The sequence below is a fragment of the Microcebus murinus genome, chromosome 14 (genome assembly GCF_040939455.1).
Source record: "Microcebus murinus isolate Inina chromosome 14, M.murinus_Inina_mat1.0, whole genome shotgun sequence".
Classification (NCBI taxonomy): domain Eukaryota; kingdom Metazoa; phylum Chordata; class Mammalia; order Primates; family Cheirogaleidae; genus Microcebus; species Microcebus murinus.
This window is the reverse complement of record NC_134117.1, coordinates 63,348,074-63,375,992: the sequence shown is the minus strand read 5'-3', so window position 1 is coordinate 63,375,992 and position 27,919 is coordinate 63,348,074. Positions and strand designations below refer to the sequence as shown.

At 42.0% G+C, this 27,919-nt stretch overlaps 1 protein-coding gene across 7 annotated transcripts in view; it reads right to left on the bottom strand.

Annotated features, from left to right (window-relative positions):
- The window catches only part of NRG3 (neuregulin 3), a 1,059,991-nt gene extending 1,042,599 nt beyond the window's left edge, over positions 1-17,392 (bottom strand). For 3 of the 7 annotated variants that reach the window (XM_012764721.3, XM_012764724.3, XM_076010185.1), the window contains exon 1: positions 16,424-17,392. In XM_012764721.3, coding sequence (XP_012620175.1) covers positions 16,424-17,252 — 829 coding nt within the window. In that variant the 5' untranslated portion in view covers positions 17,253-17,392. The remainder of the gene's footprint in view (positions 1-16,423) is intronic. The other 4 variants (XM_012764720.3, XM_012764723.3, XM_076010184.1 and 1 more) reach the window with 2 other exon arrangements.
- Positions 17,393-27,919: the final 10,527 nt, after the last annotated feature.

Here is a 27,919-nt window from a genome sequence, read left to right as displayed (position 1 = left end):
AAAGAAGGGGAAGGAATTCTTTTCAAAGGTATAAACAAGCAAAGTTCACCTGACTTTAAGACTTAACCAAGTCCCACCTACGTAGCATATAAAAACTTGGATATTATTAAATGTTGAACTGCCAAATGTCCCACCAAAAGTATATTAACAAAACAAAAACGTGTGTGTGTGTGTTTATATTTGTGGAGAGAGAGAGAGAAAGAGGAAGGGAGGGAAAGAAGGAGGAAGAGAGTCAGGAGAACCAGTTAATTCAAAAAATTCCATTACAATTTTAATCTCAAATTTAGAACCTTGGCCTCTTGGAATCTTTGCTATATCTTGTCCAACAGCCTCATTTACAGAAGAACAACCTGAGATTCTAGAGATCTAGTGGTTTACCCTGAGGTCTCAACAACTGAGTAGCAGAGCAGAGGCTACATTCCCCAAACCAGGCTGGGCCTTCCCACTGTGCCATAATTACTTTTCTCTCTTTCAAAACCAGTGTCCTAATTATCTTATTAACAATTTACCATGGAAGCAAAGAAGAAAACAAATGTCACAAATACCAAGATTATGCAGAGGAATGATAAACTCCTCTAAGAGAAGACTCTCCAGCTTCTCCACATTTTCTGTGGAAACCACCTCCCAGAATTGCTAATGCCCCCTCCTCACGTTCATCGGGGTATATTGTTCAGAGTCTACAAAACGGCAGAGCATCTAAGTGGACATAGTAGACTAGGCATATGGACATGAGGTAATAAGCCTGGATAATCTACAAACCTCTGAGCCCATGCTCTGACACCTAAAAGTGGGCTTACAGATGGTATATAGTCAGGAAGTAGAACCATATAGCCCATCCCATCAAACGGGCCTTTGGGAATAACTTTCCTTCTTTGAATTATCACTCTCCCCATGCCACATGGCAACAAATCTTCATGAAAAGCAAGAATATTCTCAAACATTCAAATGGCCCAACTTTCCTGGCATGAAAGCCTCTCTATTTTGGGAAGCTCAAAGGGTACACCTGATTGCATGTAACTGATAATTGAAAATTAAAGTGGTCTTTCCAGCACAGCAGTGAAAAGAAATTGATGGAACTGCTAGAGTACTCTTCCCCAAATGCAGCATGTGTGATTTATTTTTATGCAATTCATTTCATACCTTGTAGCTTCTGGAGGAAAGGAAGCAGTTCCACTAGGGGGAACAGATGATTTCATTTGGCAAAGTAATAATGTCTGGGGAAATGTGAGAAAATCCAGTGGCAAACTTCAGCAAAGTGTTTGAGTTTAAAAGTATCACTGGCCCAAGATCACCCTTTTCAATGATTTGCTCACACAGAGACTTTCCTGTCAGTATAAAGAGCTACTGGCCATCAATTTAATTCTATTTTCACAATGGGAGTGCAATACATAAAGACATTCTGTAGCTGGCAATTAAAATCTTCAAACCTCAACACTTAGATATGCAGCTATTTATGGCAACCAGGATGAAAACACAGATATTCCCTGTGAACCACATTCTGCAATGGTACAAACACATTGTGGAGTACCAAGGGGCTGAGAGTTGCACATTGGATATGTTTGATATGTATTTATTTTTGTATATGTGGATAAGAGGGAGAGAATGCAAACATCAGGGAAACAGTTAATTTTGAAAAAATGTCAGATTTTTATAAAGCTTTGTTCAGATAAATTGTTTTTTTTTTAACATCTCTTTTCGTATCAGTGCTCAAATAAAATATTGAAGTTGCTGCATCCCAGCATCACAAAGTCCTTAAGATTGTTAACACAATTTTTTTAAAACTTAATTTAGGGCTTCAAATTTTAAACAAATTCTACAAGTTTCTCGCTCCTCCCACTCCAAACAAATAAAACACTATTGCTTCTAGCCAATCCAACTAGCTGAAAGGCTTAAAACCCATTGCCATTCTAGAAGGTAACTGTTCAGGAGCCAATCCCTGCACAGGTCAGATGCAAAATATCTATCAGAAGGCACCAGGCAGGAGGACCGTGCCTTGCAAGCAGCATGATCTACTTGATCTTTTCTCTTTAGGGTTAACCTTTTTGTGTTATCTAGTCATTTAGAAGCAATAGAGCTCCTTAGACTTTTACAAGGCTCATCCATTTGCAGTGCATTGTAGGAAACAGCATTTCATTATTTATCATGAATTACTCAGAGCTGCGATGATGCAAGATGAGCATCAGCGTGCTACCACAGAAGGTCATCCTGAAGCCTGACAAAACCAAGTGATGAAGAGGAAACACAGATTAGACACTGACTCTGCTAAAACCCCAATCTACAGCTTTGTTGCCTTCCTTTCAAAGATCTCTTCCGATCAAATACACAAGGACCCGAACGAATAACTTTAAAAAATTACCTTTACCTTTGTCTAAGTCAGTAAAATAGATAAACTAAAAACATTCCAAGCAAATAACACTAGTTATGTGTCAGCTGGCGTATTATAAATGTTCACATCAGTGAGAATTATCTGATCAGTGAAAAATACAGGGAAGACTCCGTTGGCTATTAATACTAATTTAGCATTTGCACTTACACAGTGCTATAGCCCCTCTATCTGGCAACAACGAGCAACCAAGTGAGCCAGCAAGAGTGATGAATCTGAGTCTTACCTGAAGGTTCTGCCTTGCAGTGAACAACGTGGGTGACACGACTAATTTTAGCTGTTGATATGTAATCCAGTCTATGGCAGGCACGCTCTGGCAGGCCCTGTGAGAGCCTCATCTTATACAGATGCCCAGCATTTTCCCTCTCTCATTCCTCACCCTGTGATGAGTGCAGACAGAACCAACAGGAGCATTCCTTCCCAATGCTACACAACATCAGCATTCCATCCCAAAAGGTGCTGAGTGGCTTCTGCAAGGAGGACTTCAGATGGACCCAGACAGGTGACGTGGCAATCAATCCATAAAGGAGTTTTTGCCTCTGAAAAATCTGAAGGCAGTCACAGGTTAATTCAGGTGAAGCGGAGAAATCAAGAGTTCCTTCTTGTTATTCTCCGTGTATCTCCACTTGCAAATTTTTAGATATTCGAAAGCTGTTATTTTGGGTTAAATCTAGGGCTGTGTTGATGTGACTATGGATAAACTAAACATCCTTGAAACACGCCAATTCTATTGCTTCTTGCAGCATTCTGAAGAGGTGCTGGAATGAAGTCAATTCTTAAATATATCTAGCACAAATCAGAGACAATATCTTTAAACGATTTGGAACAAGTCAGCTTCAGAAAATCTTTAAAATTTGCCATTCATTCCTCCCTCCAAGTTATCCTGGAAACCTGGCACCTTTTGAAAATACCACAGATATTGTATCACTACCTTGCACCCATCCTTACTGTGGCTTAACACGGAGCCAAGCTATGTCCTTCCCATCCCTCCCTCCTTAACCAAACCCTGCCTAGAGGAATAGGTGAGGCTGTTTCATTAGCTCCCAAATGAGGCCCTGTCTTCCCCTCAGCCCAGACCCCTCACTGGCTCCCACACGGGCAGGTGCATGCAAACTTCTACCTTTGTTCTTGATCTTTCTCTCCCTTGGCCTCAATTCTCCCTTGAAACTACCTTTGTCTGCTCTAATCACTACTTTCTGAAATGGCCTAATATACTTTTCAGTTGGAATCACACATTTTAGCACTTAATTATTCTCTGGTACATATGTTCTTGTCTTCTCAACAAAACCACAGATGCACATGATGAATTATCTGAATTATCTTTCTGGTGTATCGCTCACTTTAATGCTTGCAGAATTGGCATAAAGCCACTCTTAGGATACAAGTATGGTTTTACATGTGTAATATGTGTGAAAAATGTGGTGACTTATGCTGTATCAAAAACACTCCTATATAGGTGAAAGTTTCATTTAATATAAACACAAAGGATCCACTCCAAATGGTTATGTCAAAAAGGAACATGGGTGTGTGTCTGCATGGAGTCTCCCTAAGAGGGAACCCTGAAAACAAAAGAAAATGCTGCAGTTAGGAAGACCCTCCTTGCACCTGCTAGACTATGAGGCTTGAAAAACAAACATTCGGAGCTACAATCCAATATCTATAAATGGAAAAATGCACAAATTCAGGCCACCACCCTGGCAGCATGAACTGGTAAACACCAAAGGAATGTTTTTAAAGTTTTCCCTTATTTTTATTTTGCTTCTATTGATGTACACAAAAAGTACACAAATCATGAGTTTTGACAAACTGAATCACTCATATAACCAGAACCCAAATGGAGAAGCATAATATTATCAATACCACTAAGAGGACCTTGGTTCCCTTCCATTCACTGCTTTCTTCCCCAAAGATAATGACTATTTTGATTTCTGTTAAACATTAACTCATTAAACTTCCATCTACTATTCCCGTATAAGGTCAAGACTAATAATCAAAGGCCTAGGGTGAGACACTCTGCCTTCAATAAGGCATTATTTCTCATGAGCAAATGGAAATGTGTTTTTATTTCTATACACCTACATTTCACAGTAGGAACTCAATTCAGTCAACACTTTAATTAATGCTGACACCACCAATTAAGACTGCGGTCCCCAACCCCCAGGGCCTACGACCAGTATCAGACCAGCACCTGTCTGTGGCCTGTCAGGAACCAGGCTGTACAGCAGGAGGTGAGCGGCAGGCCAGCAAGCACAGCCAAAAAGGCTGGGGACCACTGAATTAAGACATACTCTTAGACATACAGAAAAAAAAAACACTCCACAGAACCAAGATCAATAATTGAACTGATTCATGAAGCTTATTATTTTACTTTTTTCAAAAGTATAACAACTGATTAGAAAGATAATTTGTGACCATTAACTAAAACTTCGAACACACACACAAAAATACAATAAACAGCATTCCTATTCTACAATCTAGAAATAACCACTATTAATAATTTGGTATATTTCCTTTGAACATAGTTATTATTTATTAAATCCAGTAACCAATATGGCTTAATATAATGGACATTTTATATAATTTTCTACCCAAAAGTTTTAAATATTATATAAAAAATATTTCTAATATCCTTAAATTATTAAAGACTTAATAGCTTTGAAATATTTATCACATAAGTAAACAAAAATATATTTATTTGTTATTTATTTTATTTTAACCTAAAACATAAAAATGTACATTCACTTGCCAAATATTTGGATATAGATAGAGTTCATGGCTTTTCTCTGATTAAATATCTTTTGTCTTTCTCATGAAAAACCACACCCATAATGTATATTGTGTTTTTCCGGTTCAGTTTATTTATTGTGCAGTAAGAACTTAAGGTGCGAAACAATCAAAGTGCATATTTCTTATGGGTATATAAATATATTCTACCATAAATGGGTTCACAACTTCTTCAACAAGCATTTTTTTAAATGACTTATTTTAATGGAGTATATCCAATGTAATCAATTTTGTTTTAATATAAACCAAATAGCCAAGTGCAGAGGCTCATGCCTGTAATCCCAGCATTTTGGGAGGCCGAGGGAAGAGGATCACTTGAGGCCAGAAGAGTTTGAGAACAGCCTGGGCAGCATATGGGGACCCTATTTCTACAAAAAAAAAAAAACAGAAAAATTTGCTGAGCCTGGTGGTACGTGCCTATAGTCCCAGCTACTCAAGAGCCTGAGGCAGGAAGATCACTTGAGCCCAGGAATTCAAGGCTGCAGTGAGCTGTGATCGTGCCACTGTATCATAGTGGCTGGCCGAGGTGGCAAAACAAGATTGTCTCCAAATAGAAACCACAACTAATAAATAGGTTTGCATAATACTTAAACACATTACCTAATTATACTAACAAGAACAACCTGCATAAACAGGTTTGAGAGCTAATATAACTAATACTTGGCAAACACACCTTTAATTTGGTGAAGGCAGAAGTATTACCAACTATAACTGTTCAGCATGGAGTGGGCAGTTGTCAGTTGTTTTCGTACAAAAATAGTGTTATACTGAAAAGCCAATTAAATAGAATTCAGTAAAGATACCATTTAATACATAAACATTTCTACAATTTGTTTTATTTCTCTTATTTTCTAGAGCATCTAGAATTTGCCACCACACTGACAGAAGGTTTTGTCTTACAATAAATTTGTGTAAACAATCCCACTGCCCCCTTCTTTATGAGTACAGCTATCATTGTTAGTTTACAGGATTCATTTATGGTGTTATAAGATTCTGACGATACAGGCTTTCTGACATTATAGTATTCCTATCCTTCAGCAAGGCCATTCAAAGACTATCACATGATCTTAGTATTTGACCTATATCCATTTTCTTTCCATGAGTTTACAAAACTAACAATGGCAATTATCTTTCATAACCAACAGAGTATTTTTCCTTTAATTAAAAGAACACTTGAGCACATCTTGTATTTTCCTGGATAGAGCTGGAACCCATTCTACTAAGCGAGGTATCCCAAGAATGGAAAAACAAGCACCACATATATACTCACCAGCAAACTGGTATTAACTGAACAGCACCTAAGTGGACACACAGGAACTACATTAATTGGGTATTGGGCGGGTGGGAGGAGAGAGGGGTTGGGTATATACATACATAATGAGTGAGAAGTGCACTGTCTGGGGGATGGTCACGCTTGAAGCTCAGACTTGTGGGGGGAGGGGGACAAGGGCATTATTTGAAACCTTAAAATTTGTGCCCCCATAATATGCTGAAATTTTAAAAAATTATAAAAGAAAGAACACTTGGCACACAAAAATATCAAACAAGTAATGATTAGGTCTAGTTTGTGGTATTGCTGGAAAATATGAAGGTCTCACTAATATTTCCCTTTCTATAACTGGTAGATAATCAATGGCAGGTACTTTGTAGTATTGCTCCAAGATGGAATTCAGATTCTACAGGAGGCCGGTCATTTCTCTGGTAGGGTCGGCATAGCAGTGTCTGAAGAGCTGAAAAGATATCATTTCTAATGCTCCCTGACACATTTCTATTGATTAGTCTCCGCGTATGATGCAGTAACTATTGTAATCAAAAGTAGGTTTGGAATGGGAATAGGAAGACAATTTTGACTGGATTATAGGACGTAGAGAAATAAAGTCTGTAACTTTTCTGTCTTTGTTATATTGAATCACCTATAAGAAGCGATAGAAAATAGAGTTAAGAAGATCAAGGAATACAAATTTACAGGTGGGGAATTATTGCTTACTGAGTATAAAGATTCAGTTATGCAGGATGAATGAGTTCTAGAAATCTTCTGTACAACATAGTACCTAGTTAACAATATGGTATTGCACAAACTAAAATGTGTTAAAAGGATGGATCTCATGTTAAATGTTCTATCTCAAAAAAAAAATCACAAAACAACACAAGAAATTTTTGGAGGTGATGTTTAGTACCTTTACTGTGGCAGTGGTATCAGGGGTATATGCATATGTTCAAAGTCATCAAAATGTACATATTACATATGTGTTATCTTTTGTACAGTCATTCTTTGGTATCCAAGGGGGATGGGTTAGAGGATCACTCTCTCACCCCAGGATATCAAAATCCAAGGATGCTTAAGTTTCTTCTATAAAATGACATGGTATTTGCATATAACCTATAACTTCCTATATACCTTATATCATCTCTAGATTACTCATAATACCCAATGCAGCGTAAATGCTACGTAACTGGTTGCTATTCTCTATTGGTTTTAATTTGTATTATTTCTTATTACTGAATTGTTATTTTTAATTTTTAATTTTTTGAGTGTTTCTGATTCCCAATTGGTTGAAACCATGGACGCAGAACCCTCAGATACAGAAAGCCCAATGTATATCAATTATACCTCAATAAAATGTTTTGAAAAAGATGTTTAGGGAAACACATTCGTTATCTTTTGTTGAAACATATGAATTTCTCCTTAATCTAAAACCCAGGCAATTTCTGTAGTTAGAAAGACTCCTTTTTACCACAGCAAAGAAGATATGAGCCATTTATGGAGTTTATAATGGCAAATGCTATTATCTATGTTTGAAGTACTTGAAAGAGGCAATGTCCACAGATATACTGACACCATAGCAATGGGCTAGGTAACTTTGATTAAGGTGAGGAGAGATTACCTGTAAAACAATCTTCTGATCTTCTTAACTGTCCAAACTATGTAATTTCTACATAATTATATAACCTTTACGCCTAGTTCAATTACCTCTATGACTGAGATAATCAAACCCAGGCTCCAGGCCTACATAAGACTGTCTCTGAGTCCTTATTTCAAAAATAAATAAGACAAAATCTGTACAGTACTCTGGGACCTGGCACATAGTAACATTCCACACATGGCAGCTCTCGTTTTTATTGTTACCTAAATTCTCAAGCCCCTTCCAAAATTGAGGTCTTATAAATAATCCTTCCACATTACTGAAAGTAAAATGCAAGGAACAGAAGTCAAGAAAATCTGATCTCCAAATGGTGATGAAAGTGAGGCTTTCTCTTTTAGTGAACTTCTGGCTCCCTGGAAAGTCACGGAAATATCATGCAGGTGTCACATGTAGTCCTGGGAAGGGTCTTTTAGGAAGTAGGGTAATATATTCAAGAATCCTTATCAATGGTTTAGCATAAAAATTCTACTCTCATAATCCTGGTTGTAATGTATTAATGCTAAAGTATTTACGTGGATTCAGATGATCCTTTAAAAAAATATATCCTTAGAAACTATGTTGCTTCTATGATATACACTATCACTTCTAGGAAAAGACTGCAACGAAAAAATAAATCTTACCATTGAAAGCTGCTATATTTCTATTATTAAACTTAATTCTGAATTGAGTTTGCAAGTTTGTTTCAGGCTAACCTCTTTTAATTCCCAGCAATGCCAATCTGTGATTTATGTACAATTACCAACCTATCTTGAAAAATAAGTTTATAACAACAACAAAAAGTAATATTTTGAAATATAATTCAGGATGAAGATTCCAACAAACACAGACCTGTAGTGAGAAAGTTCCCAAAGGTTAATATTAAGGTTGCCCAAAGTACAAACACATAGAATACATCTAAAAGAGCTCTTTGGTAGATACAGTCAACCCATTAATCCCCGAGAACCCAATTCATAGTAACTGCTAAGGGGGAACTGAATGCAATGCAGATATTGCTCATTTTTACTTAAATTCTCTGTAAACTCTAAGGACCCAAGGACAATTAGATAAGTGTTGGAATGGAACAAAAGTGATCCTTGCACATTTTTTCCTATATCAAGAATCTTGAGATTCCTATAGACTTCAGATTTCCAGATCATTCAGCGATCTCATTCATTCTCCCCAAAATTTCAGCTCCTCTCTTTGATAAACATATGCCAGAAATAGGCTTTAAAAAACATCTACCAAGCAAAGGATGAGAAATGGTAGCCTCCAGGTTGTGGCTAAACTTCCAAGGTGATCTGACGTAGATTTCCACAACATATTTTACTGTGTGTGCCAGGGAATCAGCAAAGAAAATAGGAGAAATGCAAGGGCATATAAGAACGATAATCTCTCATCGTGATGAAAGATGCTTCAAACTAGGTAGCAAACCAGCTCCAATATTTCAATGGAATTCAATGGCCTGATGTTCCCTTGGATGAAAATAACCAGTCTAAAAATTTCCCATTTCACTTGATAAAAAAAAACAGTAATGTTTTGCAGCTTACAGACTCTTTGGGGAGTAGAATACAAGTCAGGTTATTGTCGTCACCCTCATATGCCAGGGGAAGAAGTTAAAAGTTCAGAAAGATTAAATTGGCTCTTTAAGGGTGCATAGCTACTATATCAAAGTTCCTACAAGATATAGTCACAACTGACTCACATATTCAATACTGTTACCTACTACAGGAATCACTTTCTTAAGCCATTCTTTGGGAGTTGGCTAACTCCCCTTAGCCAACTGGCTGTTACCATTCTGCCTGGGAGGAACACACCAATGGCGCCCACCCCACACCAAGCTCAAAGAAGCCTGCACTCCTCTGTAATCGCCAGTTGAGCTATGCTTTTACCTACACTCAGTTGGGATAACAGACTTAGTTATGCTAGTAGTTCCTATGTTAATTATGTAATTTAGTTAAATATTATGTAAGCCAATGATACATGATTGTGGATATGAAAATTTAATTGTCCAGGCAGGGCGCAGTGACTCAGGCCTGTAATCCTAGCACTCTAGGAGGCTGAGGCAGGCAGATAGCTCAACGTCAGGAGTTCGAAACCAGCCTGAGCAAAAGCAAGACCCATCTCTACTAAAAACAGAAAGAAAATTAATTGGCCAACTAAAATATATAGAAAAAATTAGCCGGGCATGGTGGTGCATGCCTGTAGTCCCAGCTACTCAGGAGGCTGAGGCAGCAGGATCGCTTGAGCCCAGGAGTTTGAGGTTGCCATGAGCTAGACTGACGCCATGGCACTCTAGCCCAGGGCAACAGAGTGAGACTCTGCCTCAAAAAAAAAAAGTTAATTGTGGTTTCTATTAAAATGTTGTTGAATGTTTTCAAGAATCTCCAAGAGGTGAGTTTTTTCTTTAAAAAAAAGAAAGAAAGAAACTTTAAAAGATTCCCAGGGCAGGGGTGTATTATAATACTTATAAGGAATCGGCATAAAGATTCCTTCACTCCAGTCTTTAAAGGAGAGGCAGGGAATTATAAGTGTGATTTACAAAAAAAAAAAAAAATGTTAAGCTTAAACCAGTAGACACATACTTAGGAAAAAGCCCTGGCCTACATCAGGACACGGGAGAATAAATGTGTTGGTTTTAAGTCTTAGTTTTCTGCTTTTTAAACCATTACTTTTACAAACTTTTGAAATCAAACAATAAACTAGCAGCACTGCAATGACCCCAAATAGATGCTTAATAAATAAACTAAAACACTGAAACATATGAGATATGCTATGAAAACATAATTATATAAATATATATAATAACATGTTCATTTATACTTAATTGTACAATTGTGTTGTGGAATCAGATAATAAATGCTATCAAGATTAATGATTTGTCTACCAATCTGTGTGGGAAAATAAATGGCTATTAGGCTTCTACTAAGTTTTTGGAATCGTTTTTAATTTTATTTTTTTAATCACCAAGGCATTTAATAACTCAATTACCTAAATGGGTAGAATTATTTTTCTTAACTTTCTACATTAACCTAAGAAGTCTAACATGTCTTATCAAAAGGGTCAACTTTTAAAACAACTTGAAATGACATGGGGATAATTAAGAATATCTAAGAAAGTTTCCTTTAATTAGTATTGGCTGCTTGTACTACAGCCAAATAAATAGATGCCTAAAAAAAAAAAAAAAAAAAAAAAATCAAAAGCCTAAAAGGAACCTTCAGGCTTCAGACAGAGCCATGATTCAACTATAAAATGCTGGGGAATGTAGAAATACATTAAGTGTTCAGTGAAAATCGTGAAAATGGAATCTCAAACTAAACACGTGTCTCATGATTTCCATTTATAACAGCACGAAAAGGAAACATCTATTTAGGTATGTTTTGATCCTGATATTACAAAGCTTCAAACTGAGTCCCTTCCTCCTGCCTGCCTTCACTGGGCACATGGTTCTGGATGCAACACTTCCTTAGGTATAGACAAGTAAAAATTCTAGGATCTCAAAATGCCTCAGTGGTATTTGTCAAGACAGTACCACCAGCTCTATGTCGAACCCAACACATGAGTCTGAAGATAAAAACAAACTTAAAAAAAGAAAAAATGAATTTCAATTCTATTCAGAAGCAACACAAATACATTTTAAAGACTTAAATTTATGGCTCTTCCCTTTCTTATAGATTTCAGGGCCAACTTTCATGTTCCATTTCTGACATCAGAGATAGAATACTGAGATATGTTTCCCATTGGAAATGAAAGGTTATGAGGAAAGAATTTCTACAAAAGCAAGTTGAAATCAGCTTTCTTCTCGCTGTGGTATGAAGAGGAGGAAGAGCTGGGAAAGGACTCCACAGAGAAGAGAGATCCTGTTTCTCTACACACTGGCTCTCCCAGGATGGCACTGATTTCAAATTGAACCAACACTCCTGTTCTAGCCCAGCCTGGATTTAGAAAAGCTACGCTCTTTGGTAACAGAGAGAAATTGCCACTAACCAGCTTTTTTATCTATCTTTTTTTCTTTCCCACAAGCTCATGAATCAAAGCTATGTGTTAAAAAAAAAAAAAAAAAAAAAGTCTATCTGGAAATGGCACAAACACAAAGGGTAGCTGAATTCACCAATCAAACTTGAAAAGGGGGCTCTCAATTAACACCACCATCTTCAATCCCCTCTCTCAGTCATGAAGAATTGAGAAGGAATGCGTAAGCCACACTTTCTTAATGCACTGAGACCAAACTAAAAAGACTAAAAATAGCCTTGCCAATCTACGCCCACTCCCGCGCCCCCCCTTTCTTTATTAGGACCATGAAGTGCAACATAAGTGTCTGAAGAGCAAAATTGTACAGTGTAATTGATTAAAGCAGAAAAGTCTCATAATCCTGTATTAAGGCCAAAGGAAATCAAAACACACTCAGGTTGTAGCATGCACTCATAAAAAACCCTCTCAATTGGATTTCATAAGAAATATTGATCTTGAGCTCCGAACCCTCTCACTTGGGCTACCACACATGATTGGGGTCAGAACCGTCTACGTTGCAATGCCTTGACTCATGTAGACAGAACACAATGTATAGGAATAACTTTATTTAAACAAATTATATCTGAGGCTGCTTATAAGACAACCAAGAACACTGTTATTTAAGGAGTGAAGATGTTTAAAAGAATAGAAAAATACTCAATTTCACCAATGGCTCTCTTAAAAATTATTATAGGTATAACCAGGTAAAGTTTTTAAATAGACTTGATTAAATTAAAATTGCCTCCCCCACGATACACCAATGATACATCTTACATTTATGTCTTCTCTAAATACACTATTTAATATCTGCACTTTTAATCATCAAAATTAACCACATACCTTCTAAATATAACCTGAAGAATAACCCATTAAAAGAGACTCTTTTTCTTTAGTATTTGAATTTAGCCAATGACTCTGGTCTATTACCTGTTAAATAGTGCTTTTGGTTGAGTAAAATAATGCCAGGTCTCTAAAACAATTCATACTTGTGTTGGCAACATTCTACATATGTATTTAAACCTGAAAACATGATTCAATATGCTGTAAAGGGAAAAGGCTGATTGTCCACTGGTCAAACCCTCTGTTCCTTTATCTGTGGTAACCTCCCTTTGGCTTGAAAAACTTCTAAACTAACCTACACTTGCAGATACTAAAATGTTTCAAAGATTTCTTTGGTGAAATAATCTCCCAGTGGCAACATGTTTGAGACATTTGTTTTTAAAGAATCTGAAGTGAAGGCAAGCACTGGGCAACTGGGAACCCAAGAATCCCAGCAACACTAAAGGAACTTTTGGTCCAGCTCATGGACTAAAGAGTGGAGGATGGGAAGACAAGAGTCAGCTTCCAATCACTTTCTCCTTCTGCCTTTCAAGTTCAATCTTTCTTTCTCTTTAATCCTACAGAAAATTAGAAACAGTCCTCTAAGCGGGGCCTTGCCCATAGCAAAATTAGCTTTTGCTTCCAAAAATCCTATGATCCATCAGCAAGTGTGTTTATACTCTGTGAACCAGCCTCTTCCACTCCAAAGAGCTGTCCTGCCTTTACACACAGAAACCTTCTGATTGATCTAAGATGAGCACAAAGACATTCATTCTATAAGCCTTGAGATGTTCAATTCAAGAACAAAGATCCTGGCCACTAAAAAATTTGTAGGTTAGTCTCAGTTAAACAGAGCATCATCCTTAACCATGTTTCTATGCTACAACAGGATCCGTCACTTTCATTAACAGAAAAAGAAAAAGAAAGGAATGAAAAAAACGACTAAAGTATGGAGGCAGGAGCAAGGAAAAAGGAATTTCTCTCCTGGGAACTTTAATGACATAATCAAAACAAATGAAAAATATGAATGCCAGTGATCTCTTCCATTCTCAGCATACAGTAGCAGTGCTGATAATCCCTCAAATGAAATCTTATTTCCTTTTGTTAATCATCTTGCAATCCAGGATGAAAAAAATAATTAAACTATTCTTTTCCTTTAAATTATCATATAACTTACCTATTTAAACTCATCCTTTATAGAAACGACATAATCTACCTTACATTAAAATTTCCCTAGTTGGTATATGCAAACCAGGTCCATTCCTGCTGGATTTTGCATACTTGCAGCACAGACCTGAATTCAACATTCAACTTCTTCTAAATAGTTTTTAAAAAATGAAAGATCTGGACTTCTGATACAGATAAAACAAATACTGCTTATATGTCTATGTGAACATTAACACCGTTCACAGATTTTCCACTCTTTTCCTTGGGGCTGACAGCCATGCCAATAATCATTTCTTATTAAACAGGCTGCCATTCTCTTCTACAGAGTCTAGGAAGAGAGCATGGAGGGGTAGAAATAATTACCTTGGGCTTTTCTTTAAAGACCTCCAGAATAGAACAACGCGAGGAAATCAATTGAGAAAGAACATGAAACACCCAGACCATGTGCTAGCCCCCTTCTTTCTCTCTCTCTCTCTCTCTCTCTCTCTCTCTCTCTCTCTCTCTCTCCCTCACACACACACACACACACACACACGGTCTGGAAGTATACCCACACTCCATCATTCATATCAACGGCATCAAAACAGATAAAAAATCTGGGGTCTTTAAGATAGACACATTTTCAGTCCACCAAACACACTCACACATGCACTTGTGAAGCCTTTATATTTCCACCACAAAACTCAAGCTGGATGTGTTGAGAGTCTCCTCTCAACACCTCCTGAAGAGATGTGATCTCAAAAATGACTGCTTCAGTCAAAGGACAGAGAAGCTGCAAGTTACTGGATCTACTGCCATTCTGGTTTATGGCAGACTCCCTCCTTCCTCTCTCCTTCCTCTCTCCCAATTTATCTTCTAGCCTATTTTTTCCAAAGCAGAGTAGAGGCTTTCTCCTTCCCCTCTTCTGAACTTACTTACAAATACACTAAATCCTTTTCTCAAAAGTTTCAAGGGTTCAATAACACCCAGGGTAAAATCACAGGTCAGGGAAATGAAAAATTAGCAGACGACTGAAAGCAAACCGGGTATTCCTAACAGCACTGAAGAGTTAATGATGAGCATTCTTCCTTTCCCCTAGATGGTACGGCTCAAAACATAAATACAATCTAACACAATATAACCAGACAGTTTCTGTAAAACAGCCTTGCAAAGAACTTGAACTGGAAGGCTGAGGTTTGTCCTAAATAACCTTCACAGGTTGCACAAACTGTTCCCATGTCCTGATCAGATCAGATTAAGAAGGTTCCTGAGATTTCCTTAGAATAAGAACAAGGTGGGGTGGGTGGGAGGTCAATTAATCACCTACAACATTTACAAAAATAGAGAGAAAATATACACCTCCTACACAAATAAATAGAAAGCTATCATGGTTTGGGTAAACCGGCCAATACTGGCACCGATTGAGCCCAGGTTGAAGATGCTACATTCAAAGGGTGACACGTTTCAAAAGGGTTGGATGTTCTCACCCTCGAGTGCAGAAAACTGTCCCAACCCGCCTATATTTTTCAGGCACAGAGGGAGAAGAGATAAGGTTCACACCCCACCTCTGGGAAAGGAACAAAAGCAAAGGCTTGGCAGAGCTGAAAAAACTCCTCTGTCAGGACCCTAGAGGTGGCAGCTCTGCAGGGCTCCCTTCATATTTCCTCCTAGTTAACTCACTCTCTGCAGACACAGAATCAATTTCTACACCCTGGAATGGCCACGGGCAGGCTGGGGAGTGATCAGTTTAGTCCTTCGCTGTGGATCGCCTCCTTTCGCTACCTCTCCCAATGGCTTCTAATTAACCCTTGCCGGTCCCCGCCCGGGTCAGGGGCGCTAGAAGCGTCTCCGGCTGCACTCCACCATCATAGCTCCATCAAATCGTCACCCCACACGGGGACCTAACTTCCCTTCGCGGTTTACAGTCGGCCAATTTGCATGTGCTTTTCTTGCCTCCCTTCCCACAGGCGGGCGGGGAAGGGACTGGGCGCATTCGGGAAGGCCCTCCCTCCTCCCGGCCCTCTACAGGAACGGGCTCGGAGCTCGCCAGCAGGTCTGCAGTGAGCAGGGATCGCACCCGCGTTAACCCTTTGCAGGGCCTGGGCGGTCTGCTCCCATTTGGGACCCACTGAAGTGGGGCCCCCTGGAGCCCGACAGTCGCCCTCCCCTCCCTGCCACCCCCACCTCTCCCCCCAACACGCCCCAGAGCAGGCTGGCACCTTCCCCCGGCCCCGCGGCCAGCTTTCACTGGCTCCCACTCTGTGCCCCGACCTGGGATGGGGGAGGGGGCTTGCTAGAAGGCAGGCGGCGAGGGGCAAAGGCGGCAGGAGGCAGGAAGGGAACGCAGTAGTAAATCAGAGTTGAGGCGGTGTTTACTTACGAAATTTGGGGCTGGTGGTAGTTTCTGGTGTGGTGGTGGTAGTGGAGGAAGAGGAGGAGGAGGAGGAGGAGGAGGCAGCATCCTGAAAGGGAGACAGGGTCCAGGAGGGAGTCGAATCATGAAGGTAGGAGGAGGTAGCATATGCCGCAGTGGGCCAGGAGGGCATTGCCTGGGTACTGAGGGTTCCTGGCACCGGGGGCCGGGAGCCCGGCGTGCTGCTACTGATGAAAGGGGCCGTGGTGGACAGGACCGTCGAGGGGGCCGCAGTGCTCCGTGCTGTGGTGGAGCGCGGGCTGGCCCGGATGGGCACCCGGTGCCCGGGGAAGCGAGTGGGCGCCCGCGTGATGGTGGTCAGGCGGGTGCTAATCCGGTTGGGCGTCCTGGAGGAGGCGGCGCCGCCGGCGGAGGGGGTGGCGGGGGACGTGGTGGAAGTGGTCGTGGTCGTGGTCTCCATGGCCTTGGGGAAAGAGCTGGGCTTGGAGAGGAAGAAAGGGTCCTGGCCCATCCCCTTGGAGTCCACCAGGTCGGTGGGCACGTACTCCTTGACGGAGCCCACCACGATCCATTTGAGGAGCATGAGGCTGAGCCCCAGGCCGATGAAGCCGATAAACAGAGGCACCACGCACAGCCACGTCTGCTGCCGGTTCCACACGATGCAGTCGCTACAGCGTAACTCCCGGGGGGGCTCGGCCGCCCCTTCGCCGCCGCCGTCCGGGCCCCCGCCCGCCGCCGCCGCCGCCGCCGCAGCCGCCGCGGTGCCCTCCTCGGCCGAGGCGGCGGCTGCCGAAGCGGCACCAGGTGGCGAGGCAGCGGCCGCCCCTTCACTCATCCTAGGAGCCGGTCTTCACCTTCGCCCCCCCGAGGGCCGCGCCAGAGGCATGGGGCCGCGCGGGCCGGGCGCGGGCGCGGGCTCCGGCGGCGGCGGCGGGCTCGGGCGCAGGCAGCGGCCGCGGCGGCCGCATGCAAATCGGCTCCCTGCCCCCACGCCCCTCCCCCCGAGAGGCGGGCGGCGGGCGGGGAGGAGAGCGCGGGGGAGGGGACGCGGGCCGGGGAGGGGGCGGCGAGGAGCGCGAGAGGGGCGCGCCGGGCCCCTGCGCCGGCCGCGGGTCGGTCAGGGAGCGGCGGGGCGCGTGTGCAGCCCGCCGAGCGGCCTCCCGCGCGCCGCGGCCCCGCGCCCGCTGTCGCTGCTGCTGCCGCCGCCGCCCGCCGCCTGCGTGCGCTCCAGCCGCGCCGGCATCCTCGGGGCGCCGCGCCCGGCCCGCTCCCTGGGGCGCCCGCCCGCGCCGCGGCTGGGCCTCGCGCCGCCTTCAGGGGCCGAGCCTGCGGGCCGCGGGGCGCCGGGCGCCGCCGAGCCGCATTCCGACACAGAGGGCCGGCCTGGCCGCCGCTCGCCCGGCCGGCGCGCCACGTTCCTCGGCGGCTGCTCCGCGCGCCGCGGCGGCGAGGTGCACCTGTTCTTCAGCCGGCCCGCAGCCAACCCTCGGCCAGCGCTCTCCGGGAGAGACCAATCCGAGCGCGGCGCGGAGGGCTGGGGCCCGGCCGGCCGCCTCGCTCCCGCCGCCCTCCGCTCGCTCGCTCGCTGGCTCGCGCCGCCGCCCAGCTCAAACTCCTGCGAGCGCCGCCGCGCGCGGGCCGGGGCCGGGCGCACTGGGCGCCCGCGGCGGGGCGGTGCGCTCCGACCCGCCGCCGAGGGGAGCGGCGAGCAGGCGGAGGGGCCGGAGTCACGCCCCAGCGCCTGCCGTGGAGCGTGCGGGGGGACGCGGGACACCGCGTCGGGGCTGCCCGGCGACGCGGCCCCGGCCGGAGCGGCTCCGGGCGGGCTCGGCGGCGCGAGTGTGTGTGCCAGCCGCCGCGGCGGGCTGGGATTCGGGCAGAGTAGCGCCTCCCACCAGCACCTAATGGTGGTTTCTTAATACGCACAAGATAAATAAATGATCCGAGCAAGCCCCCGTCCGGGGGTGCGTGGCAAAAGAAGCTGCCGACCGGCTGCGACCCCGTCTCCTGCGCGGAACCGGTGGGGTCAGAGGCTGACGCTGCGGGGCCAGGCAGTGGGGGCGGGGGCGGGAGGGAGGTGCCGCTTCATGGAGAGCCACCTTTGCCTCCAGTTCCTGCTGGTGAAGCACACGACCTTTGTGCAATCGGACCTGTCAGATATCTCCAAGCTTTTTGTGACTTACCTTTAAAAAAAAAAAAAAAGTGTCGTCTTTAAACGTAGGTGCCAGCATAGGCACACGCGTCCTGAGGCAAATGCTCGTGAGAAGTGACATGTAAGACGATTTGGGTCGGTATCCGGAATTCTGTTGCCGGTTTCTTCCCTTGGTTAGGGAGGCACCTGTATGCCTAAACCTCAGGTGCAATGTGGTGCCTGCCTGGGGAACGAGGAGGCACAGAGGAGAAAGAAGGGGTAAAGAGCCAGCCTTCGCATGGTATATGCTGATGGTGCAAAACCCTGCTCGCCAACTCTCCGCGTATTTCCTAGACTAAAGTGAAAAGCAAAGAGGCGGTGTTTTTATTTACAAGCTCCAAGAATAAGAGGTTGAGAATGGCAGCTTCCTAATACACCTCCCCGGCACTGTGTGACTGGCGTGGATGATGGAGACGACATTCTCTTGTCCTATGATAGTCTCCACAAAGATGAAGTTTTCAAGGTATCCATTTTATTCACAGGTGAAGAACCGAGCTGCACGATGAAGAGACTGCAGAGAGCAGAGGATTCATTTCAACAGGAAGCCCCTGGGGTTTGGTGCCTACCAGGGTACTTTGCACAGACACGGTTAATAAATTATTTTTGATGGCAGTAATGCGGCTGTCACCTCTTTCAGCTATAACATTGAGACTTTCCCCATAGGAAAGCTTTTTGATTTTTAGTTTGATAGAACATGCCCTAATCCAGTAGTGCTGAATTATGGTTGCAAAAATTACAAGTGAAAAAAATACCAAAAACCCTTGAATCCCTTACACATACTCCTTCAGCTTCCCAATGCAAATCTCGGTTCTCTTAAGTAAAAATTGACCCAATCTTACCTTCTGTGGGTGCTAGGAATCTACTGCCTAGCCTTTCTTGTATAGCAAAAAAGAAAGCTTTCCCACAGAACTCTTTGGAATTGTAGCAGGTGCTGCTTTTAGCTATTTGAGACAGAAAATTACTTTTCCAAAGCACTCTAGTTCATTGCCCCCCCTCCCCCCAGTATTCCTGCGGTGTCTCCCAGCTTCCCTGCCTGCTGAAGTAAATCCAGAGTACAAAAAGGTGTAATGCTGTAATGCCGCAGCTGGGCAAATGCTCCCCTTTCCTGAAACCACAGTCCGACAGCGTTCGCTCCATGTTCTCTCAGTGCTCCCTGATGCCTTCTTCATCTACCTCTCCAAATTCCCTCCACTTCTCATTTCTGCTTGGCTTTAACAGCTTATTCATGGATCCCTGTTGAGCTCATTTTCTCCCAGATCCCAAGCCACTACACTCAACTACCCACTGGCTGCTCTCACAATGTGTATCATCACGGGAAGAGGAAGAAAAAAAAAGACCATTGCTTTGATAGCCTGGTATTGGGGAGCAGGATGTACTAGCCCATCCAAGAAAGTTTGGCTAGTGGAATCATCATTAACTTGTGGTTTTATTGTGAGGCTCCCTGGTAGCAGGTGGTAGGCACTGGAACAGAAATGGGGAGTGGGGTGGAGGGGGCTGTCCACAGTTGAGTTAAGGACACTTGGTGGACCCTCCCAGTGCTAATGAGCAGCCAGTTAGTCCCACGGTGAGGAGGAGCTTCATTCTGATGATGCACAGCTCATTGAAGCAGCATGCTGGAGAAAACTTCAGATTCAGACGCTTAAGACAGGGATTCAAGTTAGAGCTCTGCCCCTTACAGGCAATGAAATCTCTCTTGGCCACTGTTTTCTTAAATGTGAAATGGAGCTATAATACCTACATTCTATATAATTATATAGAAATTGTATAATTATATATGAAATTATATAGCTAAACAGACCATTCACCTAGGGTATCTCCTAAGCTTTACCAGATACCTTCCTGTAGAGAGGGGTGTGGATTGTTCTAACAAATGGGTATGTCATGCCTCAGCCTCTCCTGAGCTCCATATCTGCTTGACTGTAATTACCTCTGGGTATCTCATGTGTGGTCCACTAACACATCGAACTTGGAATTTCTAATCATTGCCTAATGTCTGCCCACAAATCAGCATTTCTATTGAAATTCAGTTTTCCTTTCCATGGTGCCAATATCCCCAGGCTGGGAGGCTCAGTGCCATCTCTGACTCCTTATTCCCTATTTCCCAAGTGCAATTAGTTGTCAAGTCATTTACTTTCTATCTCTCCAATATGATTGTCCAGGGTTCCCTCCATTGCGAATCCGTCATTAGTAAAGGCTCATTTTTAGAACCACAAGGCTAGAAATGACCTTAGTGGCCAAACGCTTCCCATGTGTCATCTCATAAAATGTCCCAGCCCAACAGTTATTTGGTTCCATCTGGAGCTGTAGAGAAGGGAACACTGCAGAAGACCAACCAGACAGTCAACGTTGATAATTAGACAAGTCATCTGAGACAAAAGTCTGCTTTTCCATACTTTCACCCCTTCTCTCTCAGCTCATTTGTTGTAGAAACCCTCCGTGAATTACTTGTTAGGTATAGAGGACCCAACAGCGAACAAGCCAAAGGTCCCTACCTTCATAAAGCTTATATTTTTGTGGGGGACATTGATAAGAAACAAAAGAGAGAAATTTTATAATTTACCAGAACATGCCTCCCACAGCACTGAGCCCATGACAAGTGACACTTTTCAACTGCAAAACAACCTGCTAACAGTCAGGTTCAAGTCTGTCTGACTCCAGAAGAGTGTTTGACTCCACTTGCTCATTTTTATCGATGATTGACCTATATCAACAATAAATATCTGGTGATGGTACACAATATAAGAGATAGATTGTGGAGCACCTGTAAGCCTTCACAGACTACCAGTAATCCTCAAAAGAGATGGGGAAATGGGAGAGGAAACTCTAAATTCATACTTACATCTTAATATTCTATTAGATAAGGCAAGATGTTAGGGCCATGTTGGGCATGTCAGCTATTGTGGCCTAAGGTCCCAGGTGTTGACTTGGGGGTTTGGGGGTTTCTCTGAACAGCTTAGCGGGGAGTCCTCCCACTGTAGGCATAAAGTAAACCAGTGACAAATTGTGGAAAATTATCTGTTTGTTTTCTCCCATAGAGTGTTATGAAGGTTTCATCCCAAATCTAACGAAGAAAAATATAGATTTCCAGAAAACACAGGTGAGATGAAGCCAAAGTGTTATTTATACAAACATGAAATCACATCAACTCATTTGAATGCAGCTGTAATAAGCTGCCTTTCTTAGAAATAATGAAGCTTTAGACAAAGACATTTTTCCTCACATATAAGATAGTATTGCAGAGAGAGCTGGCATTGCATCCGTTCTATACTTGCAGCTTCACTTACACTCACTTGATCTAGCAGTAACGAGAAGCCTGTAAATTGTCAAGTGGAGTCCTGTTTGTGTTCTGGAGGGAGGGAGGGAGGGCATGCACCCACCTTTGTTTCTCACCATGCTGAGAAGTCATTTCCTTGGATTGTTCCAAAGCTCTGGGTTCTCTGAGGGTGCTTGCTCAGTGAACTGTCAAGGTAAATATCCATCTACCAGTCCTCCAGTTTTAGATCCAATAAGACGATTTCAAAAGAATGATTTGTACAGAGAAGTGATCTAAGAAAAATATATCTACCAATGTTGGGCAAAGTTAGCAGGCATGGATAGAAAGGCAAAAAAATATTGACAAGGTGATAAAATATTAGATATACGAAGGGCAATGGCAACTTTGAATGTCAAGAATAAAGTACCTATGTTGGTACCCTAAGGTACCCTCAAGTACAGGCAGATTGAATTCAGTGCAAAAAGAATCATATAGGCATCTAGCTAACACTCACATCCTTCACCACTAAGTTTACAGCTCATTTTCTATTTCTGCTTCTCTACACTCATCCTACATTCCAACTGGACTCTTACAACAGTTAAGTAGAGTGGCTTCGTGCCTTATGGGTATGGCAAATGCTTCAAGTGTCTGCTCCTGCCACAGTCCACATCAGCCGTCTCCTTGAGTTGCGATTCCATAGGTTTGTGTGACTATATCCCAATCCAATCAGGAGCATCCCAACAGTAGGGGTCCCATGTTGAACTCTCCAGGATTCTCCTTTGAGTCCCCTTTCACTGTACAATCATGCAGCATGTAAGGACCTTTTAGCCAATGAGGGACCATGTATACAACTGTAATTTCCTAAGATGATAACACCATATTTTTACCATGCTTTTTCTATGTTTAGATATGTTTAGATACACAAATACTGGAGACTCAGACTTGTGGGGGGAGGGGGAAAAAGGGCATTTATTGAAAACTTAAAATCTGGCTGGGCGCGGTGGCTCACGCCTGTAATCCTAGCACTCTGGGAGGCCGAGGCGGGCGGATTGCTCGAGATCAGGAGTTTGAAACCAGCCTGAGCAAGAGCGAGACCCTGTCTCTACTATAAATAGAAAGAAATTAATTGGCCAACTAATATATATAGAAAAAATTAGCCGGGCATGGTGGCGCATGCCTGTAGTCCCAGCTACTCGGGAGGCTGAGGCAGGAGGATTGCTTGAGCCCAGGAGTTTGAGGTTGCTGTGAGCTAGGCTGACGCCATGGCACTCACTCTAGCCTGGGCAACAAAGCGAGATTCTGTCTCAAAAAAAAAAAAAAAAAAAAAAAAAAACCTTAAAATCTGTACCCCCATAATATGCCGAAATAAAAAAAAAAAAAGATACACAAATACTTGCCATTGTGTTACAGTTGCCTACAGTATTCAGTACAGTAACATGCAGTACAGGTGTGTAGCCTAGGAGCAATAGGTTATACCACATAGCCCAGGTGTGTAGTAGGCTACACCATCTAGGTTTGTGTAAGTACACACTGTGGTGTTCACACAATGACAAAGTCGCCTACCATGCATTTCCAGAATGTGTCCCCATTGCTACATGATATGTGACTATGCTTGAAGTGAAAATGCTCCTTACTTATGCTCCTCCACCCATTGAACTCGGACCACAGCTAAAGAAATCCTCTTCGCAAAACTTCTCCCTTGATTTCCAATTTGTTGTGCCATCTACCCAGTTTTTAGTATTTTGAAATTTGAGTGTTGTTTTCTGGCCACTCCTATTGAAATTTCACATCTCTTCTTTCTCAGTGCCTCATTCAGAACTTCTAAATCCACATCTTCTTGTACAGTTTTCAGCATTTCCTAATTTATGATAGTGCAACTTGGTGACATTCTAAATACCTTAAGTCTTTGAATATTGTTACAATCATCTTCTGTGACTAGAATATGGTTAGAACTGGAACTCTCCTCTTTTCTGCTTTCTTATTTTTATCTGTACAATTTTTGTATTGTATTATGTTTTATTTATGATATTGGGTTATAATGCATGAATACTCAGAGTCAAGATGTTATGAATAGTGTGATTTGTGTGAGGGATTTCCCAGCACATTTTGGGATTGATCTTACACATAAGGCATTGAAAAGCCCACAAGAAGCAAATAAGGTCACTTGTTGAGACCTATGAAGAAAACAATCTGCTTTTCTTTTAAAATGGCCACCATGATTGCTACAAAATGTATCAATATAAGCACAGTAGTGGACTAAACCAAGAGAGAATGAGGAAATACGCAACCATAAGGAAGAAGTTTCACTTTATTAACCCTCTGTGAAATGTTTACTCTGTGAGGTATCATGTGGCCTATACACAGGATTCCGGTGGACATTATGAATAATATTAGGCTTTTGCAGGCCAGACTGGCTTCTGGAGTGACTATACCACCCAGAGAACCCACAGATAATAAAAGAGCACCCTGGTTTTATATTGCTAGGGTTGTCAATTTCTCATGGCCTTGAGGAGATGGTAAGTGGATTGGAGATCTTGGGATGAGAGAAGAGATGTTCTATGTAATCACACCAACAGGTATGTTCTTCGTGGTCCAAAGCTGTAAGCTCAGAAGAAGTAGTAACAAGCATTATTATTTAATGAAAATCCAAACCACCTATGTGGAACATTCGCTAAGGAACCCACCTTTTCCAAAATGTTTTGCAGGAGGTATTCACAGGAGTTTGGCATTGCATTGCGGCTATTAACAAGGTGGATCTTGGTGGGGTTTGTGAGCTTCATGGCCAGTGAAGAGGCACCGTGGAGAAGCGTTGACTTCGGAGCCCCAGGAGGTGAGTGCAGATTCATTCCCTCCCCTGTGTGCCACCCCTGCTACCCTCAGGGCCTTCTCAGAGGAAACCTACCAAATTACCAAGGAATAAAAGTGTTCATAGCTCATAGCAGACGTGGCCCAGCCATTATCTCCAAGAAAGGGTATTTTGAGAGAACAGCACCTGCTTGGTGCTTTTCAATTGAGAAAGAAGAAAGAAAAAAAATCAGCTGAAACCAAAAAGGCTACCAATGTCTATTCCTTGTGAGGAAGATATTGCAAGGGGCTTGGAAGACTTAGAAAACCTGTTCTTTATCCTGCCCTTGAGACGTTTACAAGTTTGTTAGAAAATGATTCCCTGTTTTAAACAAGGAAGTGAACAAAGGTACAAATGTGTATTTGTGTGTGTGTGTAACTATTACAGTGTGCAACGCTGAAACCAAATGCAGATAGTAAAAGTTAAAAGATTATTAAAGGACTAGTTGGCCGTGAACTTATCAACTGGCTCCAGAGTTTTTTCAGAATTTTCTAAGTAGCTGCTTAAGGGTCATAGTTTTGTTCAGCTTTGCTCTTTCCTAGGAGTACAAGGCTCAGGTAAAATACAACATTGACTCTGACATACAATTGTGGTTCTCCTTTTAGCATTATGAGAGAGAGTGTGTGTGTGAACGCTAATAATTATTAGTAAAAATAAGAGTAACATAATATAGAACATAATCTATGTTCCATAGATTTATGCTTTTTTCCTTACATGGAAAATATGAAGTAAAATCACCCCCAAGTCTTTAGTATCTATGAAAAACAGTGAAAGAACATAGGAATGCCACAGGGACTAGACAGAAAGTTTATCCGAGTTTGAAAAAATATTCTTCATACTCTACTTGGCTTAGTAGTTAGAGGATATTTTAGAATTTAGAAGCCACAAAACTATATCTCAGTAAATCTTTTAAAACTGTAGATCTGATCCTACATAATTTATAAAACACACAAACCATGTCAATGTTTTTGTTGTTTTTCTTGGGAGTATGTCTAGTATACTTTTTTTTCACTTCAAGTTCTCAAAATATCATTGTTTTTAATTAATGCAAGAATGGAAAAACTGACAATGCCTTCTCTTTTGAATATAGATTTGTTAAGAATCTATTGACTGACATATCTGGCCAATAATTATGTTTGTGCATTCTGTTCTTGGGTGTGTGTGTGTGTGTGTGTGTGTGTATGTATACATACCAATATATGTAAAGAAGTAAAAGGGTATGGAGGCAGTTTTTGCACTACGAATCTAGGGAACAGGTGGAATAGAAATGGAATTATATGTATGAATTGGTGAAAACTATATACTAAACAGTGATAATTTGATTTCAAACACAAGAAACAGAAAGTGAGAACAGAAAACCTTTGGGGCTTATTTACTCAAAGGAATTTCACAGAGTTGAGAAATGAGAATCTGACCCTGCTGAGGGACTGGCCAGGCCAACTCCCATTGTACCAACATTGCTTCAGAAGTAGACAAGAGGAGGTTTCTTTTTTTTTTTTTTTAATTTCAGACTATTACTGGGGTACAAACATTTCGGTTACATGAAGTGCTTTTGTACAGTTCGAGTCAAAGTTATAAGTGTGTCCATCACCCAGATAGTGTGCATTGTACCTGTCAGGTGTGAATTTACCCATCCCTTCCCCCCCACCTGCTTGATTTCCATTGAATTTTACTGCCATATGTGCACAGGAATGTTGATCAATTAGTTCCAATTTAGTAGTGAGTACATGTGGTGTTTGTTTTTCCATTCTTGTGATACTTCACTTAAAAGGACAGTCTCCAGTTCTGTCCAAGTTGTTACAAAAGGTATTAGTTCACCATTTTTTATGGCTGAGTAATGCTCCATGGCATATATATACTACATTTTATTAATCCATTAATGTATTGATGGGCACTTGGGTTGATTCCACATCTTTGCGACTACGAACTGTGCTGCTATGAACATTCCAGTGTCTTTTTTATAAAATGTCTTTTTTTCACTTGGGTAAATACCCAGGAGTAGGATTGCTGGATCAAATGGTAGGTCTATTTTTAGTTCTTTGAGGAATCTCCATACTATTTTCCATAAAGGCTGTACTAGTTTGCAGTCTCACCAACAGTGTATAGTGTTCCTTTCTTTCCGAATCCATGCCAGCATCTGTTGTTTTGGGACTTTTTGATAAAAGCCATTCTCACCGGAGTAAGATGATATCTCATTGTGGTTTTGATTTGCATTTCACTGATGATTAGAGATGTTGAGCATTATTTCATATGTTTATTGGCCATTAGTCTGTCTTCTTTTGAAAAACTTCTGTTCATGTCTTTTGCCCACTTTTTAATGGGGTTGTTTGATGTTTTCTTGCTGATTCACTTGAGTTCTTTGCAGAGTCCATTTATTAGCCCTTCATCGGATGTATGCTTGTGAATATTTCCTCCCACTCTGTAGGTTGTCTATTCACTGACAAGAGGAGTTTAGAATGGTGTCCAGCTGTGCTGATAGTTGCTTACATGAAAAACTCTCCATCAGGGACTGGAATAAGAATGTTTGTCCAACTCTGACCTCCCCTGAATCGCTGCAAATGGAAACAATTTTTAGACTGCACCTCATTGGATAAGATTAAAAACCAAAACAGCACTATTTATGGTTAATGGTTTAAATATTAAAGAAAATATTAGGCAAAATCTCAGAATCATCATTTTGGGAATAACATAATGAAAAAATAAACTCCATGGGAAAATTTCAATTATCTAGGAAATATTCCCCAAGCAGAATAAGATATGTTGGTGCTCCCTTGCTTTAAGGCAGATTTTCAAATAATTAAACACTATTTACCACCCCACACATAGCTTTGTCTGTTGTCCTTTCCCTCTCTGGGAATCCTAAGAAAGTAAACTCACAATTTGTATTCTTCATGGCTCTTCTGGAAACACATATGACTTCTCTGGGCCATTGTCTCAGCAGCAAGATAGCTCTTAGGCAAAGCATGATTGGTTTGTAGAATCTAAACCCCAAATACACCTCTACCTTTTGTTCACTGAGGTGGTAAGCATATATTTTTAAGCAAGAGGCTAGAACCTTGGTATAACGCCTAGAAATTCAATCTAGGGCTGAAGAATGACAGAAGATACCTGATGTTTTGTATGGAAATTTACAAGAGGGACCTAGAAATCTAAAGATTTAGAAGTTACATCAAAAAGTTTGATGAAAACTAAAAGTTGAAGCAATCAACAAGT